General features: G+C 41.1%; 1 protein-coding gene across 1 annotated transcript in view; it reads right to left on the reverse strand.

Annotated features, from left to right (window-relative positions):
* Positions 1-305: 305 nt before the first annotated feature.
* Positions 306-24,736, reverse strand: part of CALCR (calcitonin receptor) — a 109,391-nt gene continuing 84,960 nt past the window's right edge. The window contains exons 7-13 of the mRNA XM_052638566.1: positions 21,714-21,840; positions 12,239-12,392; positions 10,295-10,355; positions 10,152-10,218; positions 7,592-7,807; positions 6,450-6,491; positions 306-647 (exon numbers count right to left, since the gene is read on the reverse strand). Coding sequence (XP_052494526.1) covers positions 306-647; positions 6,450-6,491; positions 7,592-7,807; positions 10,152-10,218; positions 10,295-10,355; positions 12,239-12,392; positions 21,714-21,840 — 1,009 coding nt within the window. The remainder of the gene's footprint in view (positions 648-6,449; positions 6,492-7,591; positions 7,808-10,151; positions 10,219-10,294; positions 10,356-12,238; positions 12,393-21,713; positions 21,841-24,736) is intronic.

Genomic DNA, 24,736 nt, shown 5'->3' on the forward strand with positions numbered 1-24,736 from the left:
TTTGCTTACCTTACTCTGACATTTGTACATCTCAGTCCTGGATGAAAGATGGTAGTCACAGGAGTTCACAGGCGTTGCAGAGTTCACAGGTGGTGGAGAGGGAGACTCCATTCCTCGACTGTCTCCCAGTAGCAATAGTACCAAGTAAAACTGTCTTCGGATTCACTATGGACAAATGCACTTGATACTTCTCACAAATGAGATGTGTGCTCCCGGGAGGATGGAGATCACTTGCGATGCAGGGTCGGTCTTGCTCCCAGGAAATGAGGGCACAGGGATCACAAGGTGGTTGTTGGCGTCACATTTCAAGCGGATGACTCTTGCTCAATGATCTCCATAGCGACGACCTCAGCACCCCCCACGGCGATGACCTCAGCAGCAGCCTCCACGGCGATGACCTCAGCACCCTTCATGGAGATGACCTCCCCTCCCTCCATAGGGATGACCTCAGCACCCTCCTCGCCCAGGTTGTCGGCGGGCTCGTTCTGCGGCTCCTGGTGGCAGATGTAGATGGGCGGAGCGTCAGCCAGGGCGGCCGCGGCGGCGGCAGTGGCGGCGGCGGCGTTGGCCGCACGGTGGGCCCGGCGGCGGCCATTCCAGCGCTGAGCTTGGTACTGGTTCCACTGACGCTTCAGGGCGGCCTGGACCTGGAAGACGAAAGGGAACCTTCTGTTCATATCACTTCCGGGAATGCCCTGAGCATAATTCTCGGCGCTCATCAGAGGCTGTGTGTGTGTGTGTGTGTGTGTGTGTGTGTGTGTGTGTGTGTGTGTGTGTGTGTGTTGCTCAGTCGTGTCCAACTCTGTGAACCACGAACTGGAGCCCACCAGGCTCCTCTGTCCATGGGATTCTCCAGGCAAGAATACTGGAATGGGTAGCCATTCCCTTCTCCAGGGCATTTTCCCCACCCAGGGATGGAATCCAGGTCTCTCCCACATTGCAGGCAGATTCTTTACCCTTTGAGCCGCTAGGAAAGCCCCCATCAGAGGTTTGGGGAGGTTGAATTTTTAATTCTCATCTAACAGGGCTGTCTGGGAAAGGCTCTGGCTGTGAAATACCATCTTGGCGGAAGAATCTGCAGACCGGAGGACTGAGTAATTTGCCTCAGGTGCCCCTGGCAAGGTTATTTGCTCTTTTGAGCAAAAGTTTCTTCATTAGAGCTTTTATACCATGAATGAAATTTGATTTGGTTTCATATTCAATATGGCATATACATCATATTAGGAAGGGAGAGTCTGAAAACTTTTTATCTACTACAACTTCTGATACAGCAGAAGCTTTTATCTAAATCTACACATTATTGGTCATGAAAAAATATCTGGAAGCCATTTCACAGCTCTGGATTTTATGATAATGGCCTTATACTGTTGATTTTCCTTTATCCAGCATGGCTTGAAATGAGGTGTGCCCAATAAAACTCTGGTTAGTGGTTAACAAACCATGTCTTATTCGTTTTTTGTAATGCTAGATGTCATGGTGTTTGGGAAGGAGCAGTTATTCAATAAATGTTTTCTGAATGGTTGTCAACATCCATTCTAGAGTGAGTTTCTAACGCCAAGAAAATGACCATCCATGACTGTACTGTAATTAGTGTATTGACATCCAGTGGTATTAGGGTGAGGGTGCTAAAAATGTCTAGACTGAATCTGAGGAAGAAATGGAAGTTTCATTTCATGCAAATATGAAAGCTTGAGTTTTGATATAAGACTTAGAAACACAGGTTTTGGAGAACTTTAATTCCTCCCTGAGGTGAGTTACAAAGCACCGGGTCATCTACGTTTATTGTTAGGTATTCTCTCTCATGCCACGGTGTATGATTTGGAGAACTGTTCGGGAGCCGCAGTGGGTTGCTGATTTTGGAATTACCAGAAGCAAACACTCGTAATAGTAACATCACATCATCTTTCAATGCCTGTTCCACTGACAAGGCCATTTCACTGTGTCTCATTTGATGCCATGAACAAGTATTGAACTTTGGGTCAAGAAACCAGCTCTGCCCACATTAGCCATGAAATCTTGGGCAGGATAGTTAACCCCTCTGAGATTACTTTCTTCAATACAACTTTTCTATCTCACCTAGCTGCCTGATGGATTACATGGCTACAGTATGAATCGAGTGGCTTCTAAGATGTAAGTATAATACCAAACAAGGAGGCTACAGGTATTCCTACTGTTATACCCTTATTATGGCAGGATGGTGGTCTTTAGACTGAAGGAAACTCTTCTGTTATGTGTGTGCATGTATATCTTTGGAGGGTGGTGTTGCCAAGGATATAAAAAGAGGTCTTAATGACATAGTTTCTGATCTCAGGTTCAGTTATTTCTCATATTCTAAGCTAGGTCTCCACGGAGAGTCCTCAACAGCCTGGAAAATATTGGATGTTAATGTGAATGAAAGTTTTCTTCACATTGTGATTTGTGCTGGGAAAAGTGTGTTCAATTTTTGGGGGAAAAGGAAAGGTAATACTCTTGGTGGGAAGATTACCCTAGGAATGTATTTTCAAATACGAATGCACTTATTAAAGGTGTTGATGAATGAATAGTTCAGACTCTTCTCTTGAATCACCCACTTTGTCTTCTACTTCACTTCTGAAAAAGCTACCATGTTTCCCTGTCAGTTTGTGAGCTTTTGCTTTGCAGTCTATGCAGTACGGAGAGTTACAGAATTGAAGAGACTTGATTGATTATATAAGAAAGGGCTGATATGAAACCATAGCTGAATACATTTGGGAAAGAACATCCCTCCTGAGTTATACTTTCAGCTAAATACCTGTGGCCATGGCATTTTTCCTTTAGCACCTCTTCAAGAACCTAGTAAATATTTCAATTGCTTTCCAGTTTTTGGGCTGTACTGTCTATTAAACATAGGTCCTTAAATGCCGAGTTTATTATCTAGGAACTGTCAAATGCCCTGTTGAATTAGGAAATATACAGCTCAGAGAAGCACTGTCCCCAAAGGGAACTGATAGTTTCTGTGGATTCAAAATCTCCTAAATACCAACGTTGTCTTTATAGCTAAAACGTAACACAGATATTTAAAGGTGTCTGAGGCAGACAGTGCCCAGCAGGGAAAAAGAAAAGGAAGTCCTTTGTTTTGCCTCATCTGTCTTTTTAAAATAATTGCCACTGGAGTATCCATGCATACTAATGAAGTACCCAGCATGAGGCCAAAGGGTTTGAAGTCTATTTTAATTTTTAAAAATTATGACAGAAATGTTTATCGCCTCCTGTAATTGTATTCCAGAATTATAAGCTATCCTTTTGTGTGGAGATGGCAATCTGCTTCCATTTGTAAACCACACATGTAAGAATAGGCCCTTAGCAGCATGTGAAAGACACTTCAATAATTTCAGTTTAATAAGGGCAATTATCTCCTACAATACCTCAGGTTGAGCCTAACAGTGCTTTGATCACAAGAATATGGGCATTGAATCTATTTGAAAAAAACAGAGGAGACTTTGGTTGCTTCTGAAAGGCATCAGAAATATAAGGAGTTGCCCATGGGGAAAGTAGAATACACAAAGTTTTGAATTATATAAATTCATTGCTAGTTATAAAAGCAATTAACACAGATCATGTCACATTTTCCCGATTATGCCAATTTATTTATTGTCAACTGTAAAAAAATATGAGTCCTGATGGCTTGAAGGAATAATGATTATACCTGGTTCTATTAGTAACTAACAGTATAGGGTGGGTAACATTTTGAGGTCTCTATTTCTATATTTGTAAAAAAGAAAATCAGGTTGGAATCTTTGTGGTTGTTTGGATGTTTTTGTCTTTGGCCTTTGTTTTCCTGTTAAGTTCATTGTAAGAACTTGCAGTAATGTGCTGTTGAATTGAGCTTTATCTCAGGAGTTCTGATCATTTTTTGTCTAGGACAAAGAAATCATAGCTTAGCTTTTGGTCCTGAAGCTGACTTTCTTGAGTTTTCTAGAAAGGCAGTATTTTTGAAAACCACGTTTTATTGAAAGAATTTTTAAATAGAAAAATTTATCTTTGCATATGAAGTGATAACATTACTGATCTGGAAATAGCACATAGGGACATAAGGAGAATCCCTTACAAACAGGAAAGGGAAGTGGTGAGTACAGAGCTAGGAAAAATTGGGCATCTTGATAGCTGTAATCTGGAGAAGGAAATGGCTACCCACTCCCGTATTCTTGCCTGGAGAATCCCATGGACAAAAGAGCTTGGCAGGCCCCAGTCCATGGAGTCTCAAAGAGTTGGATGCAACTAAGCACATAGCTGTAGTCATCTTTTTAAGGTCTCTTAGTTCCTTAGTAACTGACTGAAATGATTGGATGGTCAATGTCCACTGTCTTGGAAGAGGTGTGGGAAATGTTTTTTACATAAGCGTGCTCTCACAGTCACCTCCTGACACCTAGTACTGGAATTCTCAAAAATCCTTTCCTCCACTGACTATCTTATCCATTTCCATGGCAGGAATCACTGACCACAAATGGATAATAAAGAAAAATTAAAACCTTTATCTTCATTGTAGAACTGACGTATCAGCCCCCTAGATTTCTGCTAAAATGTAACATTCAGTCAGGCAAAGCCTGATCACAGCCCTATCTCAGATGTGGCTGGAAATCACTTCCTGCATGAGTAACTGCCCTGCCCGTGTTCAGTGTTGTAAGACAATATGTTCACAGAAGGCCCAGCTGAGGCCCAGATGCCTACAATTCATGGGACTGTGATATTACATTTGGCACAGTACATGATTTCTATATTATTAGAAATGTCACACTTGTACATTCCCCCAGTAACATGATACTAATTAAAATGGAGATGTTTCTTTACTTCTAAAAGGAGAGATAACACACTTGAACTAGAGACTTTCAACTGTCAGGCGCACCTCTGGGCCCACTTTCTATGCCTGCCACTTCAGAGACAGCATCATGGTTAAGACACAATCAATATTGAGGTATTTTTATAAATGTATGCAGTTCTCTCGTGTTTTCAAAGTATACTCTGCCTGAACCTGATTTTTATATTAGCCCTATACTGATATTATTTTAGATGAAAATATTTATTTTGTATGCCACCTGAGCCAATTCAAGAGGCAGGGATATACATTCACAGGAACTGATATAAAGATGGGGTGACCTAAGTCCTATTTATTTATTAGTTTTTACTATTCTTAAAGAGATACTTTGCTGCTAACAGAAAGATGCTTTACATTTCTATTTCAGGCTTTCAGGATAGTCCTTAGCAATAATGAATGTACAGTATATTTTTGTTGGATTAAGGAAGGAGTTGATGGATGAATGAAGGAATAAAATGTATCAGTTAAAACAGAACAGAAGGAACAATCTTGCAATTTGAGGGTTGGAGATGAGCAAGAGGTTGCAGAGCTGCAAAATATCATAGGTGCCCACTGAATGTTGTTTAACTGAAGAAATAAAGACTAGAAAATTCATTAAATATCAATTGATAATGGTTAGACAATGGTTCTCATTACCAACTTGGAAATAATATGTAGATCTCTTAACAAAATGTGATATGCTTTGGTATAAAATTATTAATTAAGATTGATTTAAAATGATACTTTAACATTAAAAGTTATGAGGTGTATAACTCGAGGAAGTATACTAATGAAGCTTTAGGAAGGAGACATATATATAATGCTGTGCAGTGGAGGATTTAGTCCATTTAGCTAGGAATCAGGAAATCTGGGTTCTAGTCCTGGATATAAGCTATGATTGTGACATTGTGCAAGTCATGTGATCTTTCTGGAGTTTCGATTTCTCACCTGACAAATGAGGGAGCTTTCAAATCATGTTCATTGTAGCCCTGGAAGTTCTTTGGTACAAATTTAAGCAGCTCCACTTATGTTTTACAAATTGGGCTTCCATGTAGAATATCATTGGAAGAGAGGGAACTCTGGCTAAAAAAAACCCCCTTAAAACCCTGGCCATGTGGATCTCTAGGTTTTCCTGATCTAAATATTCAGGTAACAAATTACTTACTCCCTTTTGAATCTTAACTCCAGGGTGATTTCCCAAGAGTTGAATAGGTGTTGTGACACTGGCACCAAACAAATGGAAAAGAAGGCAGTGACTCAAGATAGACTGGCTAGATACTGGCTCTGCCCTAGTGATGGGTTGGTCCTTCCCAAGGGAGTGGGGATGTGACTTGGATTCTATGGGAACCCAGAATAGCTTTCACTGTTGCTACTCAGGGTTCCAACCAGCTTAAGGTACAATGCCAGGAAATGTGAATTTAGCTACCTGTCTGGATAATATCTGCAATTGTACCACACAAAAACATAGATAAGATTCAACTTGTAGTAGTGGAAAAAATAAGATTGGGCTAGTCAGGAAATCCTGTAAGGTCAACTGTAGAAGTGAGAGATAGCGCAAAGTGCACAGAGGCCCTTGGGAGGTGGTAAAGTGCTGGCTTCATATAAAGAGGTGACACTATTACATGAAATGCACACTTACCTCGTGGTTGCAGAAGCAGTAGATGACGGCCACGAAGAATCCCTAAAAAGAGGAGGAAAAATGGAGCTGAAGTTATTTTTGTGTGCGTTGTGTTGTTTAGTAATCAATACAAATAGACAACCTGGAGAGGAATATTTCACTACAGCAATAGCAAGTCAAAGTTCGATGGAAAAACAGTTACTACCACTCATGTCCAGGGCTTAGCTCCAAGAATATTCCATCAGGAATGACTTTTTCTCATAAGGATTCTATTGTTTGGCTACAAGGACTGTTCTCATTAATCTGGTTAATATATTGCTTCCCTTAACATGGAGATTTATAGCAGAATATGCTGATTATAGGGGATATGAAAAGAATTTTTGTACCCAAAAATCTTAAAAGCGAGGATCTTGTAGAGTTTAGTAGAGAGAACTTTTGCAAGCACATGTTACAATGCATGGCTGTAGGCCTGACTCTGACCTGTGTCCTTGTGGTGAACTAGCGCAGTACTGTACCCACAGCTAAGTCCACCTCGCCAAACAGGACATGGATTTAGTAACTACTCTGAAGTTCCTGTCACCACTCAAGATTCCTGTGTCCCCAAGCTTGTGTCGATAGAAATGGTCAAAATTGTTGATGATGATCCAGTTTGCAAAGCCAACTGACATCAATTACATTGATCTTCAACACTCTCCTCAATAAAGCAAAACCCACTGTGGCCCTCAGATATGGAGGAGGAGAAGGAGAGGTCAACGACTGTGGGAGTAACTCTGTCCTCAGCACTAGGCAAGTGGGTCAATTTCTGGACAAATATTTCAGTTGTTTGTTGTTAGTCACTCAGTCACATCTGAGCTTGTGTGACCCCATGGATGATTGCCCGCCCCGCTCCTCTGTCCATGGGATTTCCAGATGTATTCTCAAAGTTCAGCCCTCCCATTTCCTGTTTCCTTGCTCAGTTTTAAGAGTCAAAACGTGGGGAAGCAGGCAGTGAGGAAGACAGAGAGGTCCACCTCCCTTCCAGGTAATGTGAGTTCAAAAGGCTCATTCTCATCACAGAGAAGCCTCAGACAACTGTGGCCCCTGCTCCAAGTAGCTGGGAGAGTGGCTGCATCCATGGTTCCCCCCTCACCCGGAAGTGAATCTGAGAGCACATCACCCCTCACCTGGAAGTGAATCAGAGAGTGCATCACAAAGTCGTAGATCTTGCCAAGCACGGGGTGGGAAGGTCGCCAGGGAAGGATGACGAACTGGACCCCGAGAAGGGGCACCAGGATCAGAGTGGCCCTCACCGCCTTCAGGTACATGTACGAGTCCTCCTGCGATTCCTTTATTTTCTTCACAAGCACCCGGATGATGTTCAGCAGGAAGAAGAAGTTCAACTGCAAAGACAGACGGTGTTCTGAGCACATTCTCCCGGTGAACGCCCCTGAAGGACACCCCCTTGGCCCAGTTCTTAGCTACCCAGTGTGTGTCGGGGGGTGGGAAGGAGGGCTGGCACACACACTGGATGGAACACAAGAGACTGCCTGAGAATTGAGACCATCTGCTCCTTGTTATGACAACATGGAGCATCAGGGGAGCCAAATACTCTTTTGGAGCATGAATTAACATCCCTCCCCTTTTTTTCTAAATGAGAAAATAATATCCTGAATATGTAACTACATTAGGTTCAAATCTAAGGAAGATGTTTTATTCTTTATTTAGGTTTTTATAGTTTTTCCAAAGGGAAGTAAAAAATGATATTTTTAGATATCACCATCTTATCTTTTCATTAAGATTTCCCCCCTTATCTAGGACTAGTTAACTAAAAGTAAAATTGGATCTGAGAAATTTATCTGTAAAGCTTATGCAGTGGAGAAGGCTAAACCAGACTACTTCTTGTTTTCTAATAACACTGTTTAAAGGAAATCACTTCACAGATTCTAAGTTTACAATTGGGAAGTTCAGAGAAATGTATGTACGAGGGTAACAACCACTCCAAACAAGAAAAGAGCACTTCCACCACCCCAGAAAGCCCCCTCTTGCCCCTTCGCAGTCAACAACTCCATCCCCCCATCTCTAGTAGCCACTGATTTCTAGCATCACAGAAATGGGAGTGTGTGTATACATATACACACACATACTCTGTATTCTTTTGTGTTTGGTTACTTTGGTTTAACATACTGTCTGTGAGATTCATTTGTGTTGTGTATATTGGCATTTCATTCATTTTTAGTGCTGAGTAGTACTGCATTATATAAATAATACACACACATAATTTGTTTATTCATTCTCCTGTTTATGGAAATTGCGATGGTTTTCAAAATTTGATTGTTATGAATAAGCATGCAGTGAATACCTGTGTACAAGTCTTTGTGGGGGCATGTTTTCATTTGAAAAAGTTACCTAAGAGTGGAAGGAAAGGCCTGTTCATATGGTGAATGTATGTTTAACTTTATGAGAAGCTGTCAAACTGCTTTCCAAAGAGGTGGCTTCATGTTACACTCCCTCCAGCATTATGTGAGAATTCCAGTTGTTCTTCACGCTTGCCAGCACTTGGTATGGTCACTCTTTAATATCTGCCATTCTTGTAGATCACAAAAAACTACTTTTGGCTGTGAAAGTTAGTTTTGAAACCAAGCTTGTTTTAAAATTTTAATTGATCATTTATTTAAAAATAATCAGAGTGGTTTTTCTACCTGGAGTAGAAATAAATGTTGTTACCCCCAAAATTCAAGAAGGAAAGAGATCTTTAATAAAGATAAAATTCTTATGCAGTGGTGATAAATATTCAAGACCTACCGTTAGTAGGTCCTCGTGAGCACAGTTGAACTAGTAAGTACATCACTACTCTGAAAAATGGCAAAAGAACTTGAATCTGCATTGGAAAGGCCAGGAAAGTTAGGAGACAGTCTGGGTGTGACCCAGTTTGATCAGTTCCTAATGGATGATTCTTCAGTACAGGAGAGGAGTATGGTCTATGACTACAACTGTTTTTATTTTTCTAATTCTTACCTGAAGAAAACAGTATTTGAGATTAATGGGGGAAATAATGTCTAAATATTAAATTTGATGGCTCTGATGATGGCCAACATATTGCAAACTGTGGGTAGAAATAAAGAACTTGAATATAGATTCAGATAACCATATTCTCTCCCTGCCCAGCTTCTTACTTGTCATGGGATTCTAAATGACTTTCCTTGAGCCTTTGAGTCTAGTTTTCCTAATGGGTGAACCATCTTGATGTGTCCACTCTGAAGGACTGCTGTTAGCAAATAGCATGGCAATGTATGTGAAGTGCCGGATACACTTCAAGTCCATGTTCAGTGGTGGTCATGATGATGGCCCATGGACCAACGCTGAAATGGAAGATGGTTTAGTTTGGCAGAGCCCAGTGGAAAATGCTGCAAGGGGACTTTGTGGTCTCTCTCATTCTTATCAGCAACATCTTCACCTTTGGTCTTTATCTTTAATTAGGAGAATTTATCGAATTGTCTAAAAAAAAAGAAACCCACTGTATTGTTGCTGTGGCTTGTATAGAAATGAGCTTATTGCCCCTCCACTCAATTGTATTAAATAAAAATCATTTTTTAAGAAAAGATTCTTGGATCAAATTATTATTACAGATTATCATTAAATTAACTTCATTTTGGAGTTGTAATACACATACTACATAAAACCATCTTGACAGAACACCCCACAGAGATAACACTGTTAATAATGGATTTAAAAAGCAATTCTCACCACCAGGGCCCCCATGACTGGACCGTGGATGATGTACAGCAGGTTGGTGTCCACACTCAGCCAGCAGCTGAATAACAGAAGGGGGAATACATTAATATCACCTTTTATTTACAAGTAAGTTGACTAAAAACCACAATACTTACTTGTCGTTGTATAACAGAGCCCGAGCAATAGCATGAGCAGTGCTTGGCAGCAGCGGGAGTCCTAAAACGGAAAAAAAAAGAAAAAAAGTGCAAAAGCTACAACTACAGCTGGATGGAAAGAACAGTGACAAATTCAACACCTTGTCAAGATGTTGTCCTGATGTTCTTGTGCAAATTACCTTTGGTCAAAGCAGATAAAACACTCTTAGAACGTCACAAATTGTAAGAGAGTTTGGTTAGCAGCATCCAGTTACTTAAAAGCCTTTCACAAATTATCCAGTGAGGTAGGTTCGACGATGAGCAGTAATAGACCAGAATGCTTTTCATTGTGTGTGAACTGGGCTCTCTCACACAGGGGAGCAGGGCTGTCCTGAAGGGATGTGGCCTTCAGGGCATACGCTGACCTGCCCTCAGGATTTCTTCTAGGCTTTTTGTTCTTCTGTTTACAACATGTGTGTTGATCCTATTTTCGTTCAATAAGAACACTTCAGAGTAGCTACCCTCTGTAAGTTCTGGCTGCAGGACCTTCAGTAAAGTAGCTCAGAATCTACTTCCCTGTGTAAACCTTGAAGTAGCTGTCAAAAACAACTTTGAATTTACAAATGGAATGAAGGACGTAGCTGCTGGCAGTGCACCCTGTCGTATCTTTTACAAATTAACCTTCATTCTATAAAAGTAATCTAGAGTAAAGTAATTTTTGTAAAACAACAACAACAACAACAAAACATTCTCTGTTTCTCAGGTGTACCCATGCCCAATAAAATATTGTTTCATGTGGTTGAGATTTGTAGACAGTTTTAAAAACTATCCTCAGATTAAGAAATGTGTCTCAGGTGAATTAGACTGCCACACTTTTATTTTCTGTGAATTATGTGCAAAAGGATATTCAGAATATTGAGTTTTCATCTAAGAACCACCTCAGCTTCTTAACCCACGAAGCATATAATTCAAAATGGGACCATCGATTAAATGTTTGACTTGAAAGAATTCTGAGTTGACTATTTACACAAGACGTAACTGTGTTTTATTCACAGAAGTTCTAACATCCACTCAGGTTTAGAATCAGAAGTTCATTCTCTGGATTGATTTTGAAATGCACATTTTAGTGTTAGAGAGGCAACATGGAGATTTCACTTCTACCTTGTCATTTTGTAGAAAGGAAATATGTTTCATTCTTTAGAGAAGAGTGTAGACTCTGTATCTGCTAATTCCTAGGACTCTTCACCTTCCCCTAATCATGATGTCACTTTTTACACAGTTTAGTTTTTCTTTCCTTTTCCTCTTCTCCCTCTAGGCTTCCAGAGCCATAACAACCTTTCCCTTCCACTAAAGATGGTGAGAGAAAGAATAATCCTTCTCTCCCTAGGATTCATCTCCTGGAGCACTAGAAATGTTTTATTTGTTCACTATAAAAGTTCATGGAGGGTAGGGAATTTCATTCTTTGGATTACAACAACAGGAGGGCCAGCAAGGCAAAGAATTAATCTGAAGAGGTAAAATAAATGATTTTTCTGAGAACTAAACTCCAGCAGTTGAAGTTGCTTCGATTTGGGAGAAAATGACCAGTAAGTGGTCCCATGCAGACTTGTAAGGAAGTAACTACTGAAAGAAGCATTCTTTCGTTTTCTTTGGGGAGAATGGGGTCCTCTCTCCATCAGGGCATGCTTTCTGCCCATCTGTCAGCTGGGTTTGTTTCCTGAAGACATTCTCATCACCACAGCCCTCTTCTGTGGCACTCATCCCCATGCCTATCACAGTCTGTCTGAACTTGTTAAGAGCGTCTATCAAGTTCTCTTGGAGACTAGACTGTGGCCAGGACCTGTGTTCCATCTCTCCTCACAGAACCTGAGCCCTTGACTCTCTTCTGATCAAGACTAGCAGAAGACTGCAAACAATCAGGCAGAGGCAACAGCGGATCAAAACCCAGCAGCAGAAGATACCTACCCCAGCCCAGTAGGTAGTACCACCACATGCGCTGTCCCTCAGCAAACACAGACACCACGATGAGAGTGTGCAGGTAGAGGCCTTCACAGAGCATCCAGAAATAGTTGCACGACATCATGTACTGGTGGAAAAAGTGCAGAATCTTGCACATCGGCTGTCGGAAAGAAATGAAGATACTCAGAGGATGACATCTGCGACAATTTGGCCGTGAACAGAGGATGAACGTGGAAATGAGCCAAAGTATCTGCATTCAGCCAGAGAGACAGTTTCCCTGAGCATCTCTTAATACGTGCCACCTACTAGATGCGGAGATCAGGGTACTAGCTCATAGGTGATTAGTATCACATGTACACAGCCAACTAGGGCAATGGAATTCCAGTGCCCTAAGTGTTCTTTTCTTATTACCTTCTGGTGGGTTGAGTTGTATAGAGTTGTTGTTGTTTAGTCCACGATAAGGCGTGTCTGACTCTTTGTGACCCCACGCACTGTAGCCCGCCAGGCTCGTCTGTTTATGGAATTCTCCAGGCAAGAATACTGGAGTGAGTTGCCATTTCCTTCTGCAGGGGATCTTCCCGACCCAGGGATGGAAGCCACATCTCGTGCATTGGCAGGTGGATTCTTTACCACTGAGCCGCCAGGGACTTGCAGACCAGACACGTTTATTTTCCTATAATGTGTCTAGGAACCATAATTTCTGACAGCATCCAAGGATTCATCACATGACTTTTATGGCCCCTTTTCTACGGCCAACGAGAATAACACAGAAATTGTTAATGCTCTCCTGAAGTTTACTGATCTGTTAGTGATACCTACTTAACATTAAAAAAAAAAAGTAAAAAGGAGAGAACTGGACGATCCATTTCTCATACATGAGCCAAGAGCTATGTTGAGCCCATCTGACCCTAGGGATTTTGTTTTTATAAGGGAGCCTTAGTTTCCACACTGGGGTCCAAATGTTTGGGACACAGAGATAAGGATGGCATCCTTACTTGGTACTGAATAATCCCTCCAAAAATATCCAATTCAAATATAAATAATAAAAGAGTTCATAGTGGTGCTTTTCAAATGTTAGCATGCATCAGAATCACTGGGAGAGCCTGTTAAAACACAGATTTTGGGGGGCCCCAGTAGTAGAGATTCTGATTCAGAAGATCTAGGGTGGGCCATGAGATTTTCATTTCTGGTAAGTATCCAAGTGATGCTTAAGCTATTGGTCTAAGGGCCACACTTGGGATAGATTTCGGGTATATAAGGAGTTTCCCTGGCACCTGACTCCTGTTTTTGTTACTTGCTAGCCTTCTAGTAATAATAACCCTAACCATTGAAGAGCACAGGCTTGTTCTTCCAGCAGATTCACAATGCAACGGGGCAACACCCTGGCTTTGAGTCACGTGCAAAATAAAGCCACCTGAGGAGGAGTTAGAGAACTTTTTGTCAAGCTGCCAGAACAGTTGACGAACTGGAAGGCAAAATGTGCGCCTGTCAACTTGAAAACTGTCAATGGGTCCAGTATTTAGTGCTAGCTGAATGAAGGGGAAGATCCCCCAGTCAGAAAGTCAGCATTAACTTTGAAGGAAACCACTGCAGCCTTTCTCTCTAGAGAAATTTAGAAGATCCAGTGTTTTCACTTAAATGTGAATCTGTCATGCAGTGTTGGACTGATTTTTGATAATACCTCAGAGAAAATGAGCTTGAATCTGTGTGACTGTATCACAACTGGGCGTGTTTAGCAAAAAGAAAAAACAAAACAAAACAAAAAACACTGGAGAAAAAGTCCCATATGAGATAAATACGTTGGAAAATGATCCAGAAATTGGCAAAGGTAACACTCTGGAAGTGATTGGGAAACAAAGCCAGAGCAAACAGGAACATCCTTTGAAGGGGGGCGCCTGTTAGACATGTGGCAGGGGAATAAAAATTAACAGCTTGCTACACTCAAGGGTCTTTGCTCTCTACAGTGTAATGAGGGTATTAGCACTTTTCACTGGGGATTTTCAAAGCCATGACTGAATGAGTTTTATATTCTCTTGCCACAGCCCTTTTGGTTATTTGAGATTTAAAAAACTCTGATTATGTGCATTCTGCTTTCACACTTAGTCCTTTAAGATTTGAGCAGTTAAGGAAATAGCAACCCACTCCAATATTCTTGCCTGGAGAATCCCATGGACAGAGGAGCCTGACAGGCTACAGTCCATGGGGTCGCAAAGAGTCGGACACGACTGAGCGACTTTCACTTACACATGCTCTGAGTTTCCGTATCTCCCATGCTGTGTAACACAGAAATGAAACTTGGTACCAGGGTTAGAAGATGATGAGTGCTTAAGGCCAGGACAATGGTAACAACTATAATATAAATAATAATAGCTAACATTTGAGAGTTCCTGCATGGCAGACTCAATTTTACGGATTTTAGATGTATTGGTTCATTTCATCCTCACAAGCAACACTTTGAGAACGGCACTACTGTTATCATTATCAGGAAAGTGAAGCACAGTGAGATTAAGTAACTGGCTCAAGAGTAATCTGTAAGTAGATGAGTTGGGATTTGCGATCCTGGGCTTTAGCAAGAACAATGCTATGGTATTTGAAGCAAGCCACCTAAACACAGCAAATATCAAATTGACTATTGCTCCACAGCTTTCTGACAGTTAACCAACATATCCCAAGGGAGTGCACAAAGCTTCTAGTATTTACATGTGGTACATATTATAATGAAATATTACTGAGCCGTTAAAAAGAATGAAATAATGCTATTTGCAGCGGCATGGATGGACCTAGAGAGTGTCATGCTGAGGGAAGTAAGTCAGACAGAGAAGGCAAATATCATATGACATCCCTTATATTCAGGATCTAAAAAGAAACGATACAAAAGAACCTATCTGCAAAGCAGAGACAGACTCACAGACTTGGAGAGCTAACTTAGGGTAGCAGATGTAGGGAGGAGGAAGGATGGGAGGAAAGGATAGCTAGGAAGTTTGGGATGGACGTGTAAAAACTGCTGTGTTTAAAATGGATAACCAACAAGGTCCTACTGTACAGTACAGGGAACTCTGCTCAATGTCATGTGGCAGCCTGGATGGGAGGGGAGTTTGGGGGAGAATGGTTACATGTATATGCATGGGTGAGTCCCTTCGCTGTTCATCTGAAACTATCATAACATTGTTAATCAGCTATACTCCAATAAAAAATTAAAAGTTTTAAAAAATAGATCAAGAGGGGAAAGAAAACTTCTGGTATCTCAGCTGAAAGCTTCTTTTGAAGAATGAAAACCATCTAGAAGAAGTGCTGCTCTAAATTCATAACAGCCTTCTCAAAGCAGGGAAAACAAGGGCAAACACTGAGATGAAGACTCACTACCAAAACCATGCCGCAAGATACCGTTTGTAGGTCACTAATTTCTTGTGCAGAGGTATCACCCAGAGGGGTCAGATGAGAGAAACTGGGTTGATGTTTATAGCCATCTTAAGAATAAATTCTTTACAGCCATATGGGAATGTGGTTGATTATAATTAATACATTTTAAAAAGAATAAGGATATCCTCTATACTTTTCTGTACCATATGGTCTTGGTTAAAAGACCATTTATTGGTGTTTTTATATAAGTCAAGTGAAATCTCATAAGTAACCAGGGTAAGATACCTCACTTCATTACTACGTCTTGGCATCATTCTCTCTGCACTGTTCCTCAAATCCATAATACTTATTCTTTCTCAATCAAATATCTTTCATAGGCACCAAAATGGATAATTCCAACACAGTTTTATTGGCCATTGATCTCTCATCCCCCAAGCTTTGCCGTCACTTCCCTCGTGTAGAAGCTCACCCTCCCACCAGGCTCCTCTAGGTTGGGCAGGAGAAGTCAGTTTGCACCCTTGGTTTCACTTCTGAGCATCCATTCCAAGCTGAGCTTCCTGGGACTAGGATGAAATTCTGACCTAGTCCATTGTCCCAACTGTCCTGAACAAGTGAGACTTAGAAGAAATCCACTTTGTTTTTCAGAACTTGGGGCTCATTTAACTTTGATTATATAAGAGGCTATAGAAAGTGTGACCCAATTGTTTCGGCATTTGAGGTACAAAATGCTCAGGTTCCTAGCAAAAACTAATCTTGCTGTATTGTCCCCTTTCAGACTCAGACAAAAAGTTCAGAGAGACATTTCTTTCCAGAAAATGATGAGGGTGCTGCCAGCTTCCTTTAGATGCAGCAAGAACAATGCTTTTAATTCTGCCTCCTGACTCCCTACATGAAGATCACTGAACAAGCAGATAGAACAAGAAAATGAAATTTTAGATATTATGGAAATGAAATGTTCAAATGACACAAGTGACAATGGGCAATTTTCATATCACTCAATAAACTGAGGATCTATTCAGCCCTTATTTATTCCATGAGTAATTTTGTTAACTTAAAAAAAAAGAAAGTTGTGTGAAGGAAGAAGATTCTCACTCTTGGTTTTACTGGAAAGAATCTGCCCAACCAAAAAACTTCCACAGGAATAGACTGACTACTTTGATGCAAAAGAGACCAGAAGCCCACTGGGATTCCCTGCTGAGGACTGAGAACACAGTTTCTTTGGCCCCCAACTAAATACACCCTCACAGAAGTAGTATAAAAGCATTTGGGGTGATTTAGCCTCCTTTCACAAGATATAACTTTCTTTTTAATATGTCCCCATGGGCACTGGGAAGGAAAATATTTTTGCCTCTTAACTGCTGATTCTGTGACCTGAGAATTGGGTCAAAATTAAGAAAAAAAAAAAACAAATCCATAATTCTGCCTTTAGTTTGCTTAAAAAAGAAAGTCTTTAAAAAGTATATATTCTTTTCTATATAGAAAATTATATATTTTTTTATAGGAAAGAGACATATGTTTGAATCACAGACAGATGGAGTCTAATGGATGTGCTTTTCTCTAGTTTATGACTTTGGTTGTGTTTTTCATGTTAATTTCAATTTTTAATAAATATTTATAGATTGACAATATCTAATAACATCCCTTTTTCAAAAGTTTCTTCTGTTAGTTTCTTTGTTTGTCTCTCCTTTCTTGGGTTTTTGTTTATTATCTCCACTTTTCTCAGCTAGGGAGGACCTGGGTCTAACGTTTTCTGGAATGTCAGTTTTTCAAGAAAAATGCAATGTTTCACATAATTTAGAGTAATTTAAAATTACACATGACTTAATAATATGCTGATGATACGATGCTCAGTGTTTGGATATTATTTTCTCTGTCTTTTTAGAGGTGGGGAATTTACTGCTGGGAGAGATGGGGATTTTCTAGTTAAATCGAATTAAACCTTTCCTTGTTCTGGTTTATGATCTGTATGTTCAAATATGTTACAACAGCAAAATCTTCTTTATTCCTAATGCCTGCATGTGCAGTTTCAACTGCAATTTACTTTAATAGTCTTTTGGATGGGAAAAGATCCCCAAGAAATTGAACTTCTGTGATAGCATTTATGATAGAATATGCATTTTCAAGGTGAGATTCAACACAAAGTTTCAGACCTGTGTCTCTCTTGGAACTAGTAAATAAGCAGTTTCGAGGATGAATAACATCCAAGCTATATCCACTGGAGAGTTCTTTCCTGCCCTTTCTTGAACTAATTATGCCAGCCTGAGAGAGCAGTCTTGTGTTGTTTGTTAGATAAGAGATGGATCAAAATCTCACTGGAAAACAAAAGCTGTGTTCAAATAGAGAAAGTACTGAAAACAAATGTCCTTGGGTTTTTTTCCCCACTTTGGGCCAAGTGTATGCTTCACAATTTACAAACATAGGTTGACTTTTGTCTTTGTGGTCATTTGTTTTTAGCCTATGCTATTTATTTGGTGAAAGACACATGCTTTCAGAGTTTGTCCCTTGGAAAGACCAGACACTTGGACACGTGAAAGAGGGCAGCGTGTGCTCACACACGATAATATGCCCCATCTACCACTGTAAGCGGGCTGTGATTGGTGGCTCTGCTTCTCTGGTGGCTCAGAGGGTAAAGAATCTGCCTGCAGTGCAGGAGACCTGGATTCGATCCCTGGGTTGGGAAGATTCCCCTGGAAAAGGGAATGGCTATCCACTCCAGCATTTTTGCCTGGAGAATTCCATGGACAGGGGAGCCTGGTGGGCTACAGCTCGTGGGGTCGTGGAGTTGGACATGACTGAGCAACTAACTCTTTCACTTGTTCTCATTTGAACCTCAGAGGAAAGGAGATTTCTCATTCAGGCATACCAAGTAAAATAGTCAGATGTTTTGCTCCTTTGTTTTCTACCAAAAAAGACACATATGCACACACACACTGAAACAGGTAAATAAATGGCAGAGCCTCACACCCGCAGCTCTAAGACACAGAACGCTGTTTCCCTGTGAGGCTGGGTGTATTTCCAGGGATTGTGAAGAGAATGTCCTCAGTAGGTATTTCCCCCAAATGATATAAATGTAGTTCAACCTGAAGACTAAAATTTGAGTTTGGGGCACTCAATCAATATTTGACTAATTGGATGAAATTCTACCTTTCAAGAATTTTACAGCTTTTTCCTAGGAAGTTTGCTCTTGCATAGCTACAAAAAGACAACAAAAACCAAGCCTGTTAGGTTAAAAATGTATTGATTAGGAGAACTAGGTCCTACTATAAAGATGAACTTCTTTCCTGTTTTTCAAACTCACATCACTTTGAGAATGCCTACTGTGTGTGAAAGGACCACCCCTCACTCCTCCACACGCAGAAGAAGGCTTTCTATTAATTTTCCACTCCTCTATGCTCACATTCACACTCTCCCAGGGAATCAGCTGTGTCGTGGCTAAGCCAGGTCCCTAGGTACCTGCTTCCAGGCATTATTAAAAGGTTCTAGGCAATAGTGGAGTTGCAAGGCAGGGCTGAGCTGGCTTGGTGGTGGTTAGGCGGCAGCTGTGCATGTCGACTGGCAGAGTATCTAGGCTTGTCTGTCCCTAAAGTATACTATGAAAGTGAAAACATCCACCAATGATAACTTAGGATACTGAGACAATGAATAGAGTAACAGATTGGTCGAGAAAGCCGTGTGCAGAGACTTAAGGCACTAGCCACAGGGACGGGGTTAGCAGTTACCTTGGGAGCAATTGCTTGCAATAGCACACCTGGAGAATTTTTAAAAGCGTTATGGGTCTTTGGGACTCTGGAACAACCCCTTAGAAGTGAACAGCGCAGTTTTTATTGTTCTCATTTGAAGGGTAAGGTGAAATGGCTTCTACAATTTATTAGGGAACTCAGAAAAGTTCTGAATTTATACTATTTCAGGAAGATAACAGGTTAAGTATCATCTCATCATGGATGAGAGGCCCCATTTATTCTAACATCCAGAGAGTGGGGTGGAGGCATGACAAGTGGGTGTGAGACCCCCACAGGAGAGGTGGGAGAGAGTCTACTTAAAAATCGGCACTATCTCATCATTTGACTGAGCACTGCTCCCAGGTTGATGTGCTGATTATTCAATAACCAAAGTGCCATGCCCTGGCCTACTTTGAACAGATGGTAACTTTCTCAGCTTTTTGTTTTCCCCCAATTGTAAACATTTTACTTTGTATTAGGGAATTGCCAATCAACAGGGATTTCATCCTTCATAGAGAATTCCAAATTTGAGTCTTCTTTGCTGAGATAGTCTTAGTTAATGGCTTCTACACCTATTTTTCTATTTTGTAAACATTTATTTATTATGTATTTATTAGCTGCATCAGATCTTAGTTGCAGCACGTGGGATCTTTCATTACAGCATGCAGGCTCTCTAGTTGTGGGCTTGCTCAGCTGCCCTGTGGCATGTGAGATCTTAGTTCTCCGACTAGGGATGGAACCTGCATCACCTACATTGGAAGGCACTAGGGAATTTCCTCTACACCTGTTTTAATCTTAGTGGGGGTGAGCTTCCTTAATGAAATACAGTGTGCATCTTTAATTACAGACAGCCGTCCCTTTGAAATGGCTGAGTCTGTATCTTTAAGAACAATCTTCCTAAGGAAAGAAATCAAGATAAACAAGAGCTCCATGCGGCACAGAGGATACAGGCTGGGCTTCAGTGTGAGACAGGTCTGGGTTCAAACCCCACCTCTAATGATCCATAGTGTGGAGGACACGTGCTTTCACTGAACCTCCATTTATTCAGTTAATAATGGGGATAATATCCACTCTTCACTGGGGTCTTGTGAGGATTAAGTGACATGAGATTACTGTTATTAAAATCAGTTGACATGAAAAAAAGGAAACTCATTAAGATAAAACCCATTCTGCACCTAAGTCAGGACTCTGTCCCAATCACAGATGCCATGGTTTGAAAAGATAGATCATAATGCCTTCCTGGATGTATTCACACTGCAAAGGTTATGAACACTGTGATCCATCAGAAGCCAGATTAAGCTGCTTTCCCATGCCGCACCACTGTCACACAGGATGCACGCTCTGGGCAGATTTCACGCATTTTTGTCATTGGGTTGGCAAAGCCATCAAGTGCCAGTTCTGAAAGATGAGGCTATCTACAGATGCTTGCATAACACAGTTAGGCAGGGAAACAAAAACAGAAAAAGAAAGAAAGAAGGAAAATATCCCATGGCCATTCATTGTGTGCTGGATAACTTCGGTTTGTGCTTTCAGATGCACTCTCTACTCTGCCCCAGGACCCAGAGAAACCGCTGGGTGCATATCCTTCGGGGCTTCCTCATCCTCTGGTTTCTGGCTAGGCTCAGTTCAAAGCGGCCACCAGCAGAGACTGGGAGGTGAGAGCGTGTGAACTAGGGACATGCAAACCTGTTTTAAAGTCATGTAGACATAAGCCATGATAAAATTTCTAAGAACCACTAGAGTAAATGCATTACAGCTGAAGTGACTGGCCCAAGGCCATTCAGGCCCCAGAATGATGAGCAATTAATAGCTACACACACCTGTAACCCATGAGTGACACACTGGGGCCACCGCAAAGCACTACTTTATAACACCTAGTGTGTGTGCTCAGCGAACTTCCCTGAGATGTTAGTAAATTCTTGATTAGTCATGACAACTCATGGTTGATGGTATAAATCTTATTTGGCTTTAACTTAATTATTTCCAGCCCTTTACTACAGCATGTAACTGATACCTCCAAAAATGACACAGGGATGATATGCCTTAATGCAAAACTCAACTGTAAAAGTAAATATTATTATATATGTAAACAGCTGCATATATAAGACAATCACACCATGTTCACTAGTTACAGAGGTTGTTGTTTAGTTGCCAAGTCATGTCCGAATCAAGCAACTCCATGGCCTGTAGCCCGCCCGGTTCCTCTGTTAGTGGACTTCTCCAGGCAAGAATACTGAAGTGAGTTGCCATTTCCTTCTCCAGGGGATCTTCCCAACCCAGGGATTGAACCTGTGTCTCCTGCATTGGCAGACGGATTCTTTACCACTGAACCACCTGAGAAGCCCAGTTACAGATACTGTGTCTTTAAAAATAAAATTAAAAACAAGTCATGCGGCGCCTACCGGATCCCTTTTCACGAGCTCTCCGTTGGGCACAACCTCAACCAGGTGGATAATAATGATGATAGAGTTCAGAATGTAGGTCAGAAACATGTTCTTATGCAGAGTCACCCGCTGGCAGCTAAGGCTCCTGGAAGGAAAAAGGAAGAGAAAGCATTGACCAGTGCCAAAATATCGATGCTCCTGGAAAATAAACCTTATATAGTAATATTTTAAATCTTCTCTTTAGCAATAGATGAAAGAACATATAAATGAGGCTGGTCCCATCTTTTAAGGTTCATTAGTACCTTTCTGCCTGATTTTTAGACAGTCTCCTGGTCATAGTAACACGGTTTTCAGTTTTCAGGGTGACTTCCTACAGTAACTAAAAGAGTGAGGGATAAAAATCAATTTTAATTGTAACAAAAGTCATAAAATTAATTGAGAAGAACTTTTCTAAGAGAAACTGTTAGGGTTTAGGGTGGTGCTTCAGAGGGAAAACCAACTCTCCACTGATGTAGTGTGCCAGAAGTTGAGTGGCAAATGGGGAAGAAGAGCTGAAAGTCAGCACCAAGGCGGCCTGCCAGCCTGACTGAATCCATGTCCTTGGCCCCTCACACAGGCTAATTTTCTCGTCTCCCGTCATCCTTCTCTTTCACCATTTCTTTTTTCTCTTCTGGATGTGGGCCATTTTAAAAATCTTTACTGAGTTTGTTACAACATGGCTTCTGTTTATGTTCTGGTGTCCTGGTAATGAGACAAGCGGAATCTTAGTTCCTTGACCAGGGATTGAACCTGCAACTCCCTGCATTGGAAAGTGCAGTCCAAATCCCTAGATTGCCAGGGAAGTCCCCTCACCATTTGTTTTGATACCTTCTAATTTCTCATATTCCAACTGGAATCAACTCTACGGCTCCTCTTTCCCATGTCCTCCTGACGGTGGAGCTCAGACACAGACAGAGAATTGTAACTAGGCTCAAATTTGATGTCGTGCTGGGGCACAGTGTGGTTTGGACCTGGGCCTGCTCCAAGCGCTCTGCTCATTGGCACAGTTCTGCCCCACCTCTGGGGTACTAAACATTTGCTCTATTTTCTATTCTCCTCTCCTCCACTTCCTAAATTTGTACATATGTATTTGTGTGAATGTTCACATAAAGGAACATTAGTTTAAATATCCTATTTCACTTTTTGAAGCAAATGGAGAGAGCCTGCAGGAGGGCTGTACAAAATTGGAGTGATTATCCTAGATGAATTAAAATCTCGTGTTTACCATATTTGATCCAGTCAAAGAACATTTAACATAATGTGAGGACTTTAACATTAATGTTCGGTTAATGATGCCAATGATTGATCATAGTAACTACTCCTAAAAATTCTTCACAGAATAAAGCTAGAATTCCAGGCATTTGACAAGAAAATTCTGGGGAAAAATGACAATGGAAATGCTTTCCTATATTTTCAAATCAAGGGAAAATGAGTTGTCAATTATCTGTAATGAAAAGTAAGTTTAATCCATGAGGGATCTGTGAGAAGAGCATATTTTGATTATTGTGGCTACACTTTTCCTATAGGAAGTACTGCTGCTGCTGCTGCTAAGTCGCTTCAGTCGTGTCCGACTCTGTGCGACCCCAGAGACAGCAGCCCACCAGGCTCCCCGTCCCTGGGATACTCCAGGCAAGAACACTGGAGTGGGTTGCCATTGCCTACTCCAATGCATGAAAGTGAAGTCGCTCAGTTGTGTCCGACTCCTAGCGACCCCATGGACTGCAGCCCACCAGGCTCCTCCGTCCATGGGATTTGCCAGGCAAGAGTACTGGAGTGGGTTGCCATTGCCTTCTCCGATAGGAAGTACAGGCATCAGTAAACAGTTAACACAGAATATTCTTAAATTCTCAACTTTTTGAGCACGGGTAAAATGCAGGAGGTAGCCAATGGTAAAGATGGGGTTTAGAGAAGAACTTTCTTTCGCTCACACACACACATACTACCATGAGCTATTTTATGGAGCAGCAGAAAATTTTGTTAAATAAACTGAACCTAATTGGTTTTATAATAGTACTTTAAAAGTAGGCTGCAAATTTTAGATTAAATAGAAATTTATCATGCCCATTTATACTGCATAAGCTCTTCCATAAAGCAAGTGTTAAATCTGTGACCTGCCATTTTTCATGTAGTCATAATAGCACTTTCTAATTCTTCTCCCTGGGAGGCAAATGTCTGTGGTCTCATTATTGGATTCAGTCTGGCTTAAACCAACGACAGTCAACATTATGCAGAACTAAGGAGTAGGGATGAATGAATCCTTCGGCGCTGTTACTCTCATGCCTAATTTTCTTTGGACTGAGCAGAGTTCAATAATCTGTCGATGGACATTAGCTTACAGAACTGGTTAATGTTCAATCTCCTGTGTAAACTAGAACTTCCCTGAACAAAATATGCTTCCTCTACTTCCAGCTTATGGGGCCACCTGTACCCCCATTTTATTTTTCTTCTTAACACTTACTATCCTCTGCCATATATTTGCTTAAGTGAAAGTCACTCAGTAGTGTCTGACTCTTTGCAACCCCAGGGACTACACAGCCCATGGAATTCTCCAGGCCAGAATACTGGAGTGGGTAGCCTTTCCCTTCTCCAGGGGATCTTCCCAACCCAGGGACTGAACCCAGGTCTCCCAGATTGCAGGCGGATTCTTTACCAGCTGAGCCACCAGGGAAGCCCAAGAATCCTGGAGCTGTAGCCTATCCCTTCCCAGGGCACCTACTGATAAAGATATTTGTTTTGTATACCTAGGAGGAGAGGGTCTGGCATGTGGTAGGGCTTACTACTCTTTTTTTTTTGCACTAAAAATCTTTACAAAATGGCACTTTTCTTCTGTGAGCCATGACCACTGAACAGGTTCCCAGTACTTCAAAGAATTAACATCAAATGTCAGATGATTTCATATTTCACACTTTGTATCATACTGAACATTTGCTAGATTCTTAAATTGACTAATATTGGACATTATCCTGTTGTTCACATTATGTAAATGTATTATTTACACTAGG

This window comes from Budorcas taxicolor, chromosome 4, assembly GCF_023091745.1.
Source record: "Budorcas taxicolor isolate Tak-1 chromosome 4, Takin1.1, whole genome shotgun sequence".
Taxonomy (NCBI): domain Eukaryota; kingdom Metazoa; phylum Chordata; class Mammalia; order Artiodactyla; family Bovidae; genus Budorcas; species Budorcas taxicolor.